Here is a 15,722-nt window from a genome sequence, read left to right as displayed (position 1 = left end):
TTATGTATTTATCTAACTAAATCATTCAGAAATAAAAATATTGAAGCAAAAATATATCTTATAATATTTGAAAAATAACAGAATATAAAGAATTTGTTATTAAATATTAAAAATTATAGAATACAAAGTCACATTAAGGAATTAATATCAAGCAAAATAAAAATGGACATTTAAAAGATCCATATAAAAATAAATATTTAAATTTAGATTTAATAATTTAAATAGAATTTTCAGTCAAGCATAATGCATGTCAATATTGATAATGTTAGACCTTAAAAATTAAACTATACAAATCTTCAAATATCACTAAAGAAGACAAAAGTACATACCAAAAAAAAAAAAAAAAAAAAGTATTAGTTTTTAATCAGCTCATTAATTTATTTAGCTATATCTACATGACCTGACATTCCATATTCGGTTAACAGACTTAGTTCAAGAGTAATCTAAAATGTTTTCCTTGAATTCAAGCAAAGCTCAGATTACAGTACCTTAAATCTAAGTTAAACACTAGAATAACTTATTAGAAAACTAAAGGAAATTCTAAATGTTATAAAGATGCAGAATGAGCCCTAAATATCCCTTACAGAAAATCTTTCAATAGTTATATTATATTTTAATATGCTGTCCAATTTCCTGGGAATTTCACAAACAAAGAGTAGCAGCACTATTAAGAACAAAAGCTGAATACATCATAATTAACAGAAGCTTTCAAGAAATGCAATACATTTGTAGGTTTTTGGAAAAAGTAACAGGACCAACTATATTGTGGAATGCTTTCCAGACTATATAATGATTAGTAATGTTGAGTGCTGTACTGATGACCCAAGTTCAAATCTCAGAGGAGGCATGGATGTTTGTAGTATATAGTGTCTGTGAGGCAACAAGGCACTCAAAATACACAGCAAATTGAAAGTCCTTTAGTTAGTTGTATGGAAAGAGGAGCAGAAGCTTGATAGCTATCAAGGCCTGGTGATACTTAATATATTCCTTGAGGCATAAGCATATAAAACAGCAGTTATTACCCGACAATAACATATTGGTTCCTAAACAATGCTCACTGCAAAGAAATGCAGGGGGAAAAAAAAAGCCTACATGCTAATACAGATAAATACTCTCATGTTGACCGCTTTTCTATCGTGAACACTGTAGACTATCCTATAGTCAGTACACACACACACACAAAAAAAAAAAAAAAAAAAAAAAAAAAAAACTATATGAAGGAACTCACTGAGATGTATTCTCTTTGACAAAAAAACTCACAATAATGAAGACTCATAGCAAATAGTTGGGTGTTTTTTGTGTGCCACACTTCAGAAATAAATAAATCAGCTATTCAAGCTTCCCTCTAAATATACACCCAAAATGAAATATGCTTCAAACAGTATTAACATTAAAATGAATATGAAACAGTTATAAAAACTAATAATTTTTTTCAAGTTACAAAGAAGAACCAGCAATAGCTCAAAATTCTAATGTATTTATTACTTAAATACAGGTAATATATCTATTGAAATGTTGAACATAATTATAAGGTTATATATTGCCCAGTAAAACTAAGTATAACTATTTAAAATGTTTGCACTTGTATATAAATATATGCCGAAATATGAAAGGATACATTTTCAATAAAAAATTAAGAGGAGGATTATGGGCAATCTTTAAATATTTTATGAAAATACAAACAGTACATTAAGAAAGAAAGCAATACAAAAAAACATTGTACAATAAATACATGAGGTGCTGAATAATTATTTTTACATACCTAAAGTTTGTAAAATTAATAAATATACAGGAACTACAGCCATATTAGAATATTCTTCAAGTTCTTTGATGGAAAGAAATGGTTTATCATTTAAAAGAGCTTCCTGAAAATAATTAATTATGTTAAAACAAAATTAATTTGAAGAAATTTGCAAATCAAAAAAGTTTGCTAAATGAAGTATATATTTTTTGTTTAATATAAAACATAAAAATCTAAGCTTTGCATGAATTTTAAAAGGCATTCAGTAAATAAGAAATACAGTAAATCCCCAACTATCCAACATTCAACTAACAATAAGGTTCAAGTAACCAGAATATTTAAAAATTTCAAAGTTTTTTTTTTTTTTTTTTTTTTTTTCTTTAGGCAAAAAATTAAGCAAATAAGAGACTAGTAAAGTCATCATAGAGCATTTATAAGACTATGATGCAGAATAAACAAAAACTGCTGCCAAATAGTGTGATTTAGTGCCAGTAATAAAAAGGGTGATATCACAATACAATTATACGATATTTGTCATTAATTTTATGTTAATCTGATTATTTCTCAAGAAGGTAGTTTAGTTTTTGTAAAGAAGATTTTAAGTTAATAGCTACTTTATCTGTACTTCCTCCTCATTAAAAAAAAAAAAAAAAAAAATCTAAACATAACATCAGTAGAATATTTACAGATTTAGGAGGTCCTGGCATCAAGCAAAGCGTGTGTTAATGGGCACAACATTTTGAAAATGGATAAACAAGAGCAATGGAATGTGAATGTGTGAGAATTTATGACAAGCAAATTAATTTTTTATATAAGAGAACTGTAACTATATCTTTTGATTACCTGATTAAATAAAGAGCAATAAACTTCTGCCAAAATGGGTGGCAAGTTTGGCAGAATCTCTGCAAACTAAACTAGTCAATGGGATTTCATAATTGGATAAGATATTTTAAGTTCATATATGTAAGGTCAACGAAAATACTTTCCCCACCCAAAACATTTACATGACGTACAGACATTACCTTATTTTTATGCTGGTAGACATGAAAAATGAGCAGTGCCCTCGCAGGGACTTGAATCCAGACCTCTCAAATACGTGCCGAGTGCGCTAACCATTACACCATGAAGGCATACTGGAAGAAGTGAGAAATACCTCATATATTCTTTCTTTTAAAGGGTGACCGGAGATTAGGGACCCAATCGTCAAATCCTGATGGTGAAGAAGCATCATCCATCACCTTTTTAGTTTGGGCACCACTGTAGAGTCATTAGGGTATTTTAAAGCAGAAAAGGTGAAAAATGAGCAATGCTCTCACCGGGACACAAACCTGGAACTCTCGAATACGAGCCGAGTGTGCTACCATTACACCACTAAGGCATGCGGAAAGGATTGAGAAAATACCTCATACACTCTGCCTTTTAAAGGCCGACTGGGAATTATGGGACCTAATCGCCAAATGCTGGAGGTGAAGAATCATCATCCACCAAATTTTAGTTCATCCGCCACTGTAGAGACATTAGGTTATTTTTATGCTGGAGACGTGAGAAATGAGCAATGCCCTCGCTGGGACTCAAACCTGGACCTCTTGAATATGCAGCGAGTGTGCTAACCGTTACCCCAAGAAGGCATGCTGGAAGGAGGGAGAAATACCTTATAATGTTCAATGCTGGCATTTGATATTCAAATTGATAACAAATAAAATAACTGTTTCTGTAATTTTAGACTGGAAACTTCTTTCATTCATTTGGCTTTTGTAATGTTAGTATTTTTATGTACTCAGCTATCTGGAATTTTCATGTATTCGGCATTTCCCCAACGTTCTGGTTATTTGAGCTTTTGCTGTATTTGAAATATTTACAAAATGGTGACAGAAAATAAATATGAAATGCTTTCAAATACTTACTCGACTAGATATTAGTCTTTGAAACCATGCTTTGGATAGTTTATGCCTTTGAAGAACCTAACAGAAAATATTAGCATTAGTACTTTTTGTAATATTTTCAGGATTTTAAAACATTTCAAATATGTACAGACATACAACATGCATAATTTTTAAACAAAAATAAATAAATAAAATAAATAAAAAAATAAATAAAATAACAATTTTAAAAAATCTGAAAGTTTCAGATTTTAAATTATGTCCAAAGGGGAGTTTTTTAAATATTTTTTCTGTTAAATTTATTTATTAAATACCACATTCTTCGAATTTCTTATATATTTTCAGTTGTTTGGAAAATTATGAAATTCTCATCATGAATATGGAATTAGCATTATAAATTTTCATGATATAAATAACCTTTCTCACAGAAACTAGACACAAGAATCTGGCAAGAATAAATCATGGATTAGGATCATCATAGTTTAATTGCATACAACATACAAAGTGATGAAGAACAAGCAGTAAGAATTACAATTTTTGTAATTTTTTATAAAATCTTTCAAAACAAATAAAAGTACAATGAACAGTAAAATTTAGTATCATCCATTCAATATCTATCTATCAATAGTTGTGAAAACAGGAAACTGCCCTTTTTTTAAGATTTAAACACATCAAAAGAATATATTTTAACAGCAAGTAAAAAAAAAAAAGTTAATTGGGGGGGGAACCATTCATTTTACAAATATGTTCAATTTTTTTTATTGAAATTAACACTATAAAAACAGTATATTTTAACCTGTATTGTAATCTGAGTTAATGTGTATGTCTTCTCTTTAGGAATAAAAGTAACATGAAAATTAATACAAACCTTAGCTAATTCTTTTGTCACTGGCTGATCAGGAGGGTTGCCCTGAAACAAAGGATAATGCAAAATTATACATGAATAAAAATTTTATATTAAAATTTCTATATATATATATTAAATCAACATGTTTAATAGCATTTTGAATTAAAAACTTAATATAAGAATCAAATTTAGAACATAAAATCTTAGAATTTAGCATGATAAAGAAATTGAGCTTTATTTAAATAAAATAATCATATAACTGAATAGTATTAAAAATATAAAATTACTTCCTGCACATTCAGATAGTTATAATTAAATGAAAAAGGTTAATTTATTTAAAATAGCCTATGGGAATTATTTGAAATCTCATATGCAACCTTTTTTTAACTAATTTAGTACAAAATTTAATATGTTTATCTACAGCAAAGCCTTTACTAAATCTCACTTGAACTAAAAGTTAAATATATTAGAAACATTAATTTTCAACATAACTGCAGTCGTTATTCAAACATTTATAAGTCTCGGGACCAGGTTTTATATTCCTGCCCTACTGTTTGAGCAATATCACGATTCCTCATTTTATCTTGTCATCATCATCAGGCCATTTCCCAATGAGATGTTTCTGTTGATGCAAAAAACGAATGAAAAATTTGTGGGCTTATACCTAGACCCATTGTTTTTTAATCTTTTTTGTCCTGTGCAAGCCTTTCAACATTGCTAGATGACTATTCCACCCTTCTTTCCAAAACTCGAAAAATACATACACATTTATTTAAATTTACATTATTTTATTGCATTTTATACTTAAACAAGAAAAAGTATAAAAAAAATTTTATAAATACCAAAGTAAGTTTAAATTAAAAATAAATAAAAGTAATTTTTTTATATTCATAAACAAAAGCTAAATACAGTACTAAGTCTGAGATCCGCATTCATCGGGACTTCAGCTATTCCAGAGTTGGGATTTTTCTGAATCATCAGTTTAAATCTAGTAAGATGATATGTACAAATTAAAAAATGAAATAATGATTTATGATATAATGAAGCATTTATGACCTTGAGGCAGAGGTTCTCAATGGTAGGGGGGAATTTTAGTGTCAGGGGGATGAGGTTAGCCTTTTAATTACCTATTAAAAATTTAGTTTTCATTTATGATTATAAAAAACTATTGTTATTCAAGTTTTGGTATTTATCAACATTTTCTGTACTTTTTCTTGTTTAATTTAAAAAACATGAATTTTTTTATTTTGGGAAGGAGGGGGTAATGATTATCTAACAAAGGCGAAAAGAGGGAAAAAAAAGTGAACATAGGGCAAAAAAGGTGAACCACTGCCTTAGAGGAATCAAAGTTCCCCCCCCAAAAAAAAACACCTCAATGTTTATTTATTTGCATTTTAGAGCATTCCTTTCAATGCAAGTTTTTTATTTTTTTTTTATGCTAATACTTTCTCTTTAACTTTATAGATAGATTAATTTCTTGTTCCATTACAAAGTTCCATTGTTCAAGTCCTGCAAATGCTGTGTTGAGAATTCCCACTAAAATTTTTTCGTTCTCAACAAGCTCTCTGCCACTTACTATAGATTTCACCATCTGTTAGTTCAATGGCCATGCCTTCCTTCTTTTTCTGCGCAGGACTATCTGACGCAACAATCTTCTTGGAAGACACCGTGAAATAATTTTTTTTATGTTAAATGTTAAAAACATTTAACTCACAATTACATAAACACATAGATCAAAGAACACTGAGTGATCTGACAAGAGTATTCCTGAGTCGAGTCGGATTGAGAAATGTGCCACGAATACCAACATCCTTCCCTGTAGCTCATTACCCGAGTCAATGGGCAATGCTCGTACTTAGAGACAAATTTTTCACTCATACTTTCCTTGTATATTGAATTTCGCTCAATCTCGAGGTTCTACTGTAAGTTGGATAACAAATACACAAACTAGGGTTTTTGAATTTTAAATAATATACACAGACATCTTTCTTACAGCAAATGTTTTTCCAAGTGCATCTGTCCAGAACTGCATCCTCATTTGCCCAATTGCTGTAGTTGATACAACTTCTCTCACCTGTCAAGAAATCCAACATCATAAATTTAATTACCAGAAATCATCAGATGCAGCGTATGTTATAGCAATAATATCAACACCAATGAGATTATAAAATTTATATTATTTTTCTTACTATTTTGATTTACTTTAAGTGTTGTTGTGTTTTGAATCCTTATCATTTTTCTAACTACCTTGTTGTTAATATCTCCCAGGAAGACTAACACTTTAAATGGGAAAGAAAGATGCCTATGTGAGGTTTAATATTATCAAAAAAGGGGAGAGGGGAAACTAAGCTAACAAAAATCTATGCCAAACAAAGGTTCCCTCCCTTAATATTAATCCAAACTTCCATTAAGTTCTAGAGATGGGAAATCCCACTACACAAAAATTGCAATAAACAAAATTTAAAAAAAAAATACACTAGATTCAATAGAACTTGCATTAAAGAATTTTAAGATCTGCCAACCTTTTTCACAGGAATGTCTGTGCCACTAACATGTATCAGAATCATCCTCGCATAATATTAACATGTATCAGAAAAAATAATAATATGAAGTTAATTGAAAAAATACAAAAATGTAATAAAACAGTTTTTATTACCATATACCAAATGATAATGCATTAATTTAAATAGATATAACATACATAGATCAAGATGGCTACAAGAGAATAACAATGCAGGATCTTTTCCATTGATATAGCACATGGTAATGATGTAATATGCAATTTATTGCTTTCAGTTAGTCTTTTATTTTTGATATGGCACCTCTAAAATAGCCATTTCTAAAAACGAAAATAAATACAGCATATAACCTTACTTAGCAAGCATAATTGGTTACCGAATTTTATTTGCTAAATAAATAATTTTTAAGCAAAACAGTTCTTTTTTCCTTAAGAAATCGATGTGAAATGGGATAATGAAACAAAATACTCAAATACATTTATAATAGCACGATTTATTATTTATGATACAGCCTTTGTTACAAGAAAGTTGTCTTAAGAAATTTGTTCTTGTCTATGCTTTAAAATTTGGCAAAAACAAAAACAGCATTATCATTAAATAAATTTGTTGTGCACATAGCTACTGCTTTATCAGGGTGATGCTTTTCAATGTACAATGCAACAGTTTCTCATGCTTTCAGCATTTCCCTTATTTCACTCGAAAGTTGTTATTTTGCTGAGGCTGTTTATCTCTCTTCTCCTGACAAAATCTCCTCCACACGACATGTGGACAGAATACAGCTCCAGAAGCTCTTAGGACCAAGGCGTTTTGATTATGGAATACCTTTACAATTAAAGGCAATTACCTCCATATCTTTGATAATAAAATACAAAATAACTAACAAAGGCATTTGCTAGCGAAAGAGAAGCTGAAAAAAGAGCTGGATAAGAGGTCCATAAGCTTTTAGGTGCTCAGCTCCTAGCTATGCCTTTCCACTAGCTCATTGATGTGATTGGTATCTACCTCTAGCCACATAAACTTAGCCCAGAGACAAAACCTCATTGACTACAGGCACTTTCTTAAATCCCCCAAAGCTGAATTCAATAATACTGTCTGGCCAAAGCTTATTTCATGCAAAAATTATGGTTCTCTTAGTTATTCCCTCCCATGCATCGTTGATCATCTCAAAACAGGCAACTATGTGAAAGTGATCTTTACAAAACTCTCGAGAAAGGAGACTGGTTCTTTCAGTTATCTGAAAGTAATGCCCAAAGCGTGCTTTTATGCTTTTAAAATTTGAAATGACCTGCTGAACCATGGGTTGCAGTAAATAAGTGGTGTTATGAGCCATAAACTAGACCTTGATGAATTTAAATTCTTAAAGGAGGTCATCTTCTAGGCCTGGAGGATGTGCAGGAGCACTGTATATAACAAGCATGGCAGAATGGCAACTTTATCTCAAGCATTTAATTTTTTATAGACAGACCAAACACTTCATTAATTTAATCTGTTGGAAGGTCAGGAATCTAATATAAAAGACAAATTACATAAACTTTTAAGGACAATTTCTTTTCATCCCCTCAAGTGTTTCTTGAACTTCACTGCAAATATGAAATAGAAATATAATTACTTTTGTAAGACACATCTTTTAGAACTTATACAAATCTATCCTGAAAAGTTAAAAGGAGTAGCCCTAAGAGTAACAGTTCTTCCTCTTACTAAAGTTAGTGTGCAAAGACTATTCTTAGCTCTGAAGTTTAGCACATCAGATCTACGGTCCTCTATCGAAGAAGATTTTGCTGAAGCTATACTGTTTCTTAGAAATTACTAATGTTAGTTTTCCCATTTCATAATAAATGTTAATTAATATAAATAATCTGCTATGCGATCAATTTTTTCCCCTGTAGGATTTATTACTTCTTTTATATTAAAAAAATATAAAACATTGGGATATTTTATTTATTTTAAAAGCAATTACTTGCAATTTTTTACAGCTGATTACATAATATAGCTGCTTTGGGAACTAGTAACCAGAAAGTTTGTGTTACCACAAATATTTTTATAATTTAATCTGCTTTGTGACAAAATTTTTGATGCGTTCACGTCATGTTTCCACTTTGCGTGCACAGTTTAAAACATTTTGTTGCATAATTTAATTCTATATTTAATAAATAACTTTTATAACATTTGTAAACTACTGTGAACCAAAAATCCTAAGAATTTCTTGTTAAACTTTTATTTTATTTAGAGTTGAGTTTATAAAACTTTTTTTTTTTTTTTTTGAGAAACCTGTAATGTAAAACCTGTTTTTAATATTAAAATATTCATCAGATTTTTGGTTCAGTTAGAAGATAGTGACTATATAAAGAATTCTATTACAGTTCAAGTATTAGCCATTTTTAAAATATCATACGTACAAGTTGGAAACATGATGTGAATGCATAAAAATTTTTCTCACAAAGCAGATTAAATTATAAAAATATTTGTGGCAATACAAACTTTCTGGTTACTAGTTCCCAAAGCAGCTATATTATGTAGTCAGCTGTTTAAAGTTGGAAGCAATTGCTTTTAAAATAAATAAAATAACCGAATTCTTGCTGTAGTCACATATTCGAAGATCTTAAGGGTTTTAAAGTGTATGAGTCAAATGAATATCACCCACTGCCAGACTAATAAAGTCAATATACACTGTAGTTCTCCCAGGTTCTGTTTCCCATTATTAGATAGAATAACTGGAAAAAGCTTCTCTTTTTTCCCTCCACATGCAATGAACATATGGATCAATTTTGCACAGAAATTCCTTAATCATGTTATCCATCTATATGGGCAAACAGGCTATTACATTTTTGCATAATCCTTCAATCCTATCTATATAATTTATTTCATTTCATATTTTACTGTGAGGCTGAATTCTTTTTCAGTACACATCCTTTGTTGTTGTTTTTTAATATAAAGATGAAATTGTCATCACTGTGGTGAAGTAATATGGCATAACACTTATACGCTCAGTAGCCCTCATATAGTCTCTGTACATAACAAAAATACAAGCTAAATTCATTTAGAAGTGACCTGCTTAATAGCATCTATATTTTGACAGGATACCTATTTGTTTATGAAAATTCCAGTCTTTACTTGTATCTATAAATAAAATTCAGATTATTTGGATTATGACCAAGGCACAGAGGGTTACCTGTCCAAGGAAAAAGAGAATTCCTGGAGAACATTTGAAGGGAAACTGGTTGGTATTCACATTACGCATGAGGCCACATGCAGATAACTAGTTCACCGAAATGTGAACCAAGTCCAACTATCAGTGTTCATTGATTTTACCGTTCGACCACTGGTTGGTCAACATAAAGAAATAAAGTTTAGTAAATATTCTTGTAATTTTATGGTATTAGCATTCATTTAACTAATTTTTCAGTTTCATCAAAAGAGCATTTTTTTCTTCAAATTTTTCATTTTTAATATAATTTTTGGATTTAAACACAAAGACAGTATTGTTGTCTGAAACATGCAAAATGTAATGCAATACAATGAAAACATAATCAATGAAAAGTTTATTTAAACTAAAGGAAAAATATTAAAAAGAACATGCAACTGAAAAAAAAAAAAAAAGGCTATTATTTAAAAAAAAAAAAAAAAAATGCAAGCAGAAACAATTTACAGTGACATAGTTTGTATGATGAAATACTTATAAAATAATGGGATAAAAAAAACAATAAATTTAAAAAAATAAATGAACGAAATAAGAAGCTAATATCACAAAAATATAAGGGGATATGTTTAATATATAATTTATTATTAAATTTTTATAAAAACATTAATATGAATTACGATTTGTGCAAGAAATAAATGGTCAAATGTTACTTTCATGTATAAATTAAAAATGCTAATCAATACATGTAATTCTAAACTTTATTCAGTTTGAAAAACAAACTAAAACTGATTAGAGTATGTATTAATTTTAGGCATATCTAGGAGTATTTGTTATCAAAGCCTATTTTCAATATAATGCAATGCTTGTAAAAGTTAATACTATTTCATCATTCGACAATTACTTCAGCTACGAAATAGCAACTGGGTGTGTTTCCCTAGTTTAAGGGCAAAAGGCACCAGAAAAGAGAAAAAAATTCCTTTGTATTCCCTAGTCTCTTATCTGAAAATTACCAAAGGCAATCTCCCTAAAGGAAAGGTTTCAAAAGAGTAGTAGTGGCGTTGAAAAAGGATGGAAGTGCATTCCTATTTATCGCCTTTTTAAATGAAACTTTTCCAAACTTTACCACTTTTTAAAAAATCCATGGCTTGAATAAAATGATTCTTCTTCATCTGCTGATGCTCCTGACATCTTAATGAGGTGGCCAAAAGTTAGTTTAACCTTTTCACAAATTATGGTTGCATCAATAGTGTTGCCTTGCATTTGCTTCTTGTTAATCCATATGAGAAGAAATCTTTTAACATCATCGAGAATATGCGGCCTTTGAGTAGAAATTCTTGCGACACTCCTTATAGCAACAATCTCCTTAATCTTACTCTTATTTTAGAGGATAGCACAAATTATTGATGTAAACCAATTACAGTCAAAAGTCTTTAATCCGGACTCGTCAGGACTTCGGCGATTCCGGATTATCGGTTTTTCTGGATTATAGATTATCAATTTAAATCTGGTAAGATGGCATGCAGAAATTATAAAATTAAAAATATTAAAAATATGAAACTGTAATTTATGAAATAAAGAGCAATTATGATCTAAAGGGTATCAATTTACATAAAAAAGGGCTTAATATTTATTTGTTTATTTTATTAAACATTTCTTTCACTGTGTGCATGCGTAAAGCATACATTAAGCATAGTTGAAATTAGAAAATAGCAACCAGAAAACTATTTGATGTGTATTCGTGATATTTATAATGATGAGGAATTTGATTTAAATCATATCAAAGTCGGAGTACATCGAAATGAAATACTACATTTAGTAAGGAATTATAAGCCAAATAAAATAAAAACATATGCCCTGAAGCTAAGGATAGTGCTGACAGATCAACTTCCAGTTCATTGTGTGCTGCGACTTCCCCCCCCCTTCCGCAGAGCAGCGTGAAATTGATAAACAGATTTTGGAATGGTTAAAGAAACAAAGGATATGCCTTTATCCATTTTTGCAGCAATTCCCCTTTTTGTTTGATGGACATCGAAACATGCTTTCGCTTTGTAGATCCTTTGGCAGCTCCAGAATCAGAAATTCTTTTTGACATAATCAAAAGTTCAAGCTTATGTTTATAAAATTGCTCTAACAGTATGAAAAAAATAATAAGCTGGATCCAATTAGAAGATTAAGGAACAACACAATCTGCAACATTAATTGAAATAGATAATTAGATAATTTTGGCTTATACCGTCCATTATACATTAAACGCGCATACACAAACGTATTATGCCCATGCATAAAAATATTATGTGCATACATAAACGCATATGCGTATGCATAAACGCATTATGCGTTTATGCATGCGCAGAAAGTTTGTAGCTTTGAGGTACGAATTATAGATTATTCCGGATTAAAGACTTTTGACTGTATATGCACATGTTAGGTCAGCCACGCTCACACCTCATTCTCATTTCTCAATGATTTGGCATTAAACTTCTATGTTGAATTTTCTTCTCTTACCCCTGTATTTTCTTTCAGGAAACACAAAGGAGTATTTTTGGAGGATTGCATTATTTTCTTTGGAGACACCACATAAGCAAGCTAAAACTTAGCAGTTGGGGGGGGGACAATAATGTATCTGAATACAACTTCCAAAAGTGATAGTAAGATGCAAAACAAATGCTATACACAGACTAATAACTGAGACACAGACAGGATTCTGCATGTGTTTTCACAATGTGTCCACATCACCCATTCTGCAAAACATGGCTCATTAAGAGAATCATTCATTTACATTTTGTTTTGCTCATAATGCAAATCACTCATTACGAGAGGTGCTCGTAAAGCAAGATTTGACTATAAAATAATTTAAAATCATTCCATTTAATTTTAATTTCTTTCAGTTTTACAAAATAAAAGCATTTTTATGACTTATTCAAACATATGCATTAGACATATTGCATAGCAAGGCCAAAAAAATAGCCATCATTTTTATTTATGGATTTCCACTATGCTTTTGCAAGATTGTGTGTCACTTTATTCAACACTCATAATATAGTGACACCATCTTAAAAATAACTAACTAAAGAGGTAGAACATATACTACACTATTAATCAACACATAATAAAAATCAAAGTTGACTTTAAGGTACCCCTTGTATTATCGCCAAGTTGTTGTTTCATTTTTCACCACGCTGTTGTATCATTTATGGTAACCTGAGAAGTTGAATGTTATGGAAACCCTATTATGGCATAATCGTTTGCATTATTCTGGGAAATTTTGAATCATGGGATGTTTTGCAAGTGAAAATATATCGATGTGTACATGGACAAACTCAAGGGAATGCGTAAAGCATAGTTTGTGCAATTCTGGGATTTCTTTTTAAAGTGAAAATAGGTCGATGTGTACATGGATAAAGTCAAGGGAGTGCACAATGCCATTTTTTAGCAATTCAGGGATTTTTTTTAAAGTGAAAATAGGTCGATGTCTACATGGATACCGAGTTTGTGCAATTCTTTGACTTGTTATTTTGGCTTGCGTGGCGGCAATTTTTTCACCAAAAACCGCCGCTACACATGCCAAAATAACAAGTCAAAGCATAGCACAAACTCGGTATCCATGCGCCACCAAAAATTGCGAAGTTTCCCCAAGGTGTACCCTAAAATATACTTCTACGAAGTAAAGAAAGTACTGTAATCATGAAAAATTTCAGTTTCCAGATTTCAATGGAAAGATTCCTTTCGATCATTTCCAATTCCATTTTGATTATGTAATGACATCTATATGCATGTATGTTGTCTAGCTCAAAAGAGTTCACCATAAATTTTGTATTTGGAATGACAATACCTAATTATACACCTCCCTGTTTGATTGCAAAAGAGTAACAAAGAGACATTGATAATTGTATAAATATTTTATGTTGATACAAATTAATATTTTAGCAATTGTGTAATTGTCCATTTTATCAAAGAAGTGGAGGATTGTGTCTCAATTTTAAACAAAATACATTTCAATGAAGTGCAGCAAAAATAGTGTATAAGTTTATACCTTGACAAGGAAGTCATGTTGTGTCTATATCAGACTTTTTTCTGTTTGCTTGTTTTTAAGAGAAAGGTATTTACAAAACTGATTAGTAATAACTATTGCATAGATTTATGTATTTTACCTTCAGGATGTGTTGTGTCAAAGTTTCACTGCAAACACTCATTAAGAACTCAGTTAAATATATGGAATTAAGAAGTTATGTTCTGATACTGTTAAGGATCAATATTAAATGCAGTTAAACAAAATGTTACACTGAAAAATACAGCAGTATGCAGTTGACTACTTTACCTGGGATACTTCAGCATTAAAAGCTCTTATGACAAATGCTTCTGAACGCACATGTCGAGGAAGCAGCAAGGTGCACAAATAGTTTTCATGATCATATTTGCTAAATAATAAGAAAAAGAGAGATCATACGTAGAAAGAGACAAAAAATTAAATAACTTTGAAAATGGGTATACATTTTAGAAATTTAAAACTTCTTTCTTTGTTGATCTTTACAATATGGTAACTGGTAGTTTGGCGACATTTTGGAGGCGATAAAGGTTACTACCTGGGACTTTGGTAATAATGTGAGCAGTACTCAGTTCCGATTACGCATTATTTTGCGTGAGGGAAATGAGAGATCATGGGATATGTCATGTGATATTAATGGACGAATAACGATTCTTTAATCGGAAAAGGGGGAAAATCGGGAAAAAATGTGGAAATTTTGTATTTAGCTTTATTCTGTGTTGTGTGAAACAGTGTTATTTAATTTTTGGATCCCATGGCCCTAACTAAAGTGAATTCGAAATGGGTATTTAGGCATTGTGATAAAGAGAAGTTTGCTTTTTATTTAGCGGAGGAAGTATGGAGGAAAAATTCACAGAAAAAATCTTTCAATAATTTTATTGAATGAATTAGAAAAGTGTATCCGCCACGTAATCAAGATTCTGAAGAAGATTAGGTAAGTTAGTATTTTTAATTATTTGAGGATATTATTTTTATGCATTGTTCTAAATGTAAGGTGGAAAGGAATTTGGTATTATTGGGAAAATTGTTATTAGCAATGATTTAGTTTAAAGTAATTAGGATTGTAAGGTAATTTTTATTAATTTAATGTATGTGCTCATTTATATTTTAAGTAGTGTTTTTGAATTTAATTATATTTTAATTAAATGATAGTTATTTTGTGAATTTTATGTTTGTAGGAATTTGGTATACATTTATGTTGAAATAAATGTGCATGGAAATAATTTAAATATTTGATACTAAGTATTTGTAATGCTTGTGGTATGAATTCGTTGGTGACATGTATAATGTAATATATGATTTAGAGGTAAAAGTTTTTGGATATTTTATTTATTTTATATGTGGAAATGTTCATATTTGTAAAGGGTAAATACTTTTTCGCGATCAGGTAATTTCATACATGTTCTTTTTACCGGGTTTAAAGATTGAGAAAATTGTCATGTATTTTCGTGAAATTTTTCTAATTTATGAGAAAAAAGCAGTGTACATGGATATAGTGAAGAGTGTGCGCAATGCCATTTTTGTGCAATTCTGGGATGTTTTTTTAAGTAA

The 15,722-nt window shown here is 30.2% G+C and overlaps 1 protein-coding gene across 5 annotated transcripts in view; it reads right to left on the bottom strand.

The window, feature by feature from the left end:
- sicily (NADH dehydrogenase (ubiquinone) complex I, assembly factor 6 homolog sicily) overlaps positions 1 to 15,722 on the bottom strand; it is a 217,872-nt gene that overhangs the window by 23,037 nt on the left and 179,113 nt on the right. For all 5 annotated transcript variants that reach the window (XM_085811871.1, XM_085811870.1, XM_035366243.2 and 2 more), the window contains 5 exons: positions 14,445 to 14,544; positions 6,462 to 6,542; positions 4,490 to 4,531; positions 3,646 to 3,702; positions 1,763 to 1,865 (listed from right to left, as the gene is read on the bottom strand). In XM_085811871.1, the coding sequence (XP_085667997.1) occupies positions 1,763 to 1,865; positions 3,646 to 3,702; positions 4,490 to 4,531; positions 6,462 to 6,506 (247 nt within the window). In that variant the 5' untranslated portion in view covers positions 6,507 to 6,542; positions 14,445 to 14,544. The remainder of the gene's footprint in view (positions 1 to 1,762; positions 1,866 to 3,645; positions 3,703 to 4,489; positions 4,532 to 6,461; positions 6,543 to 14,444; positions 14,545 to 15,722) is intronic.

The sequence above is a fragment of the Stegodyphus dumicola genome, chromosome 2 (assembly GCF_044657685.1).
Source record: "Stegodyphus dumicola isolate Sdum_Otavi_A_Nest chromosome 2, ASM4465768v1".
NCBI lineage: Eukaryota > Metazoa > Arthropoda > Arachnida > Araneae > Eresidae > Stegodyphus > Stegodyphus dumicola.
Note: the sequence above shows the minus strand (reverse complement) of the source record. Positions and strands in the feature narration are given on the sequence as shown.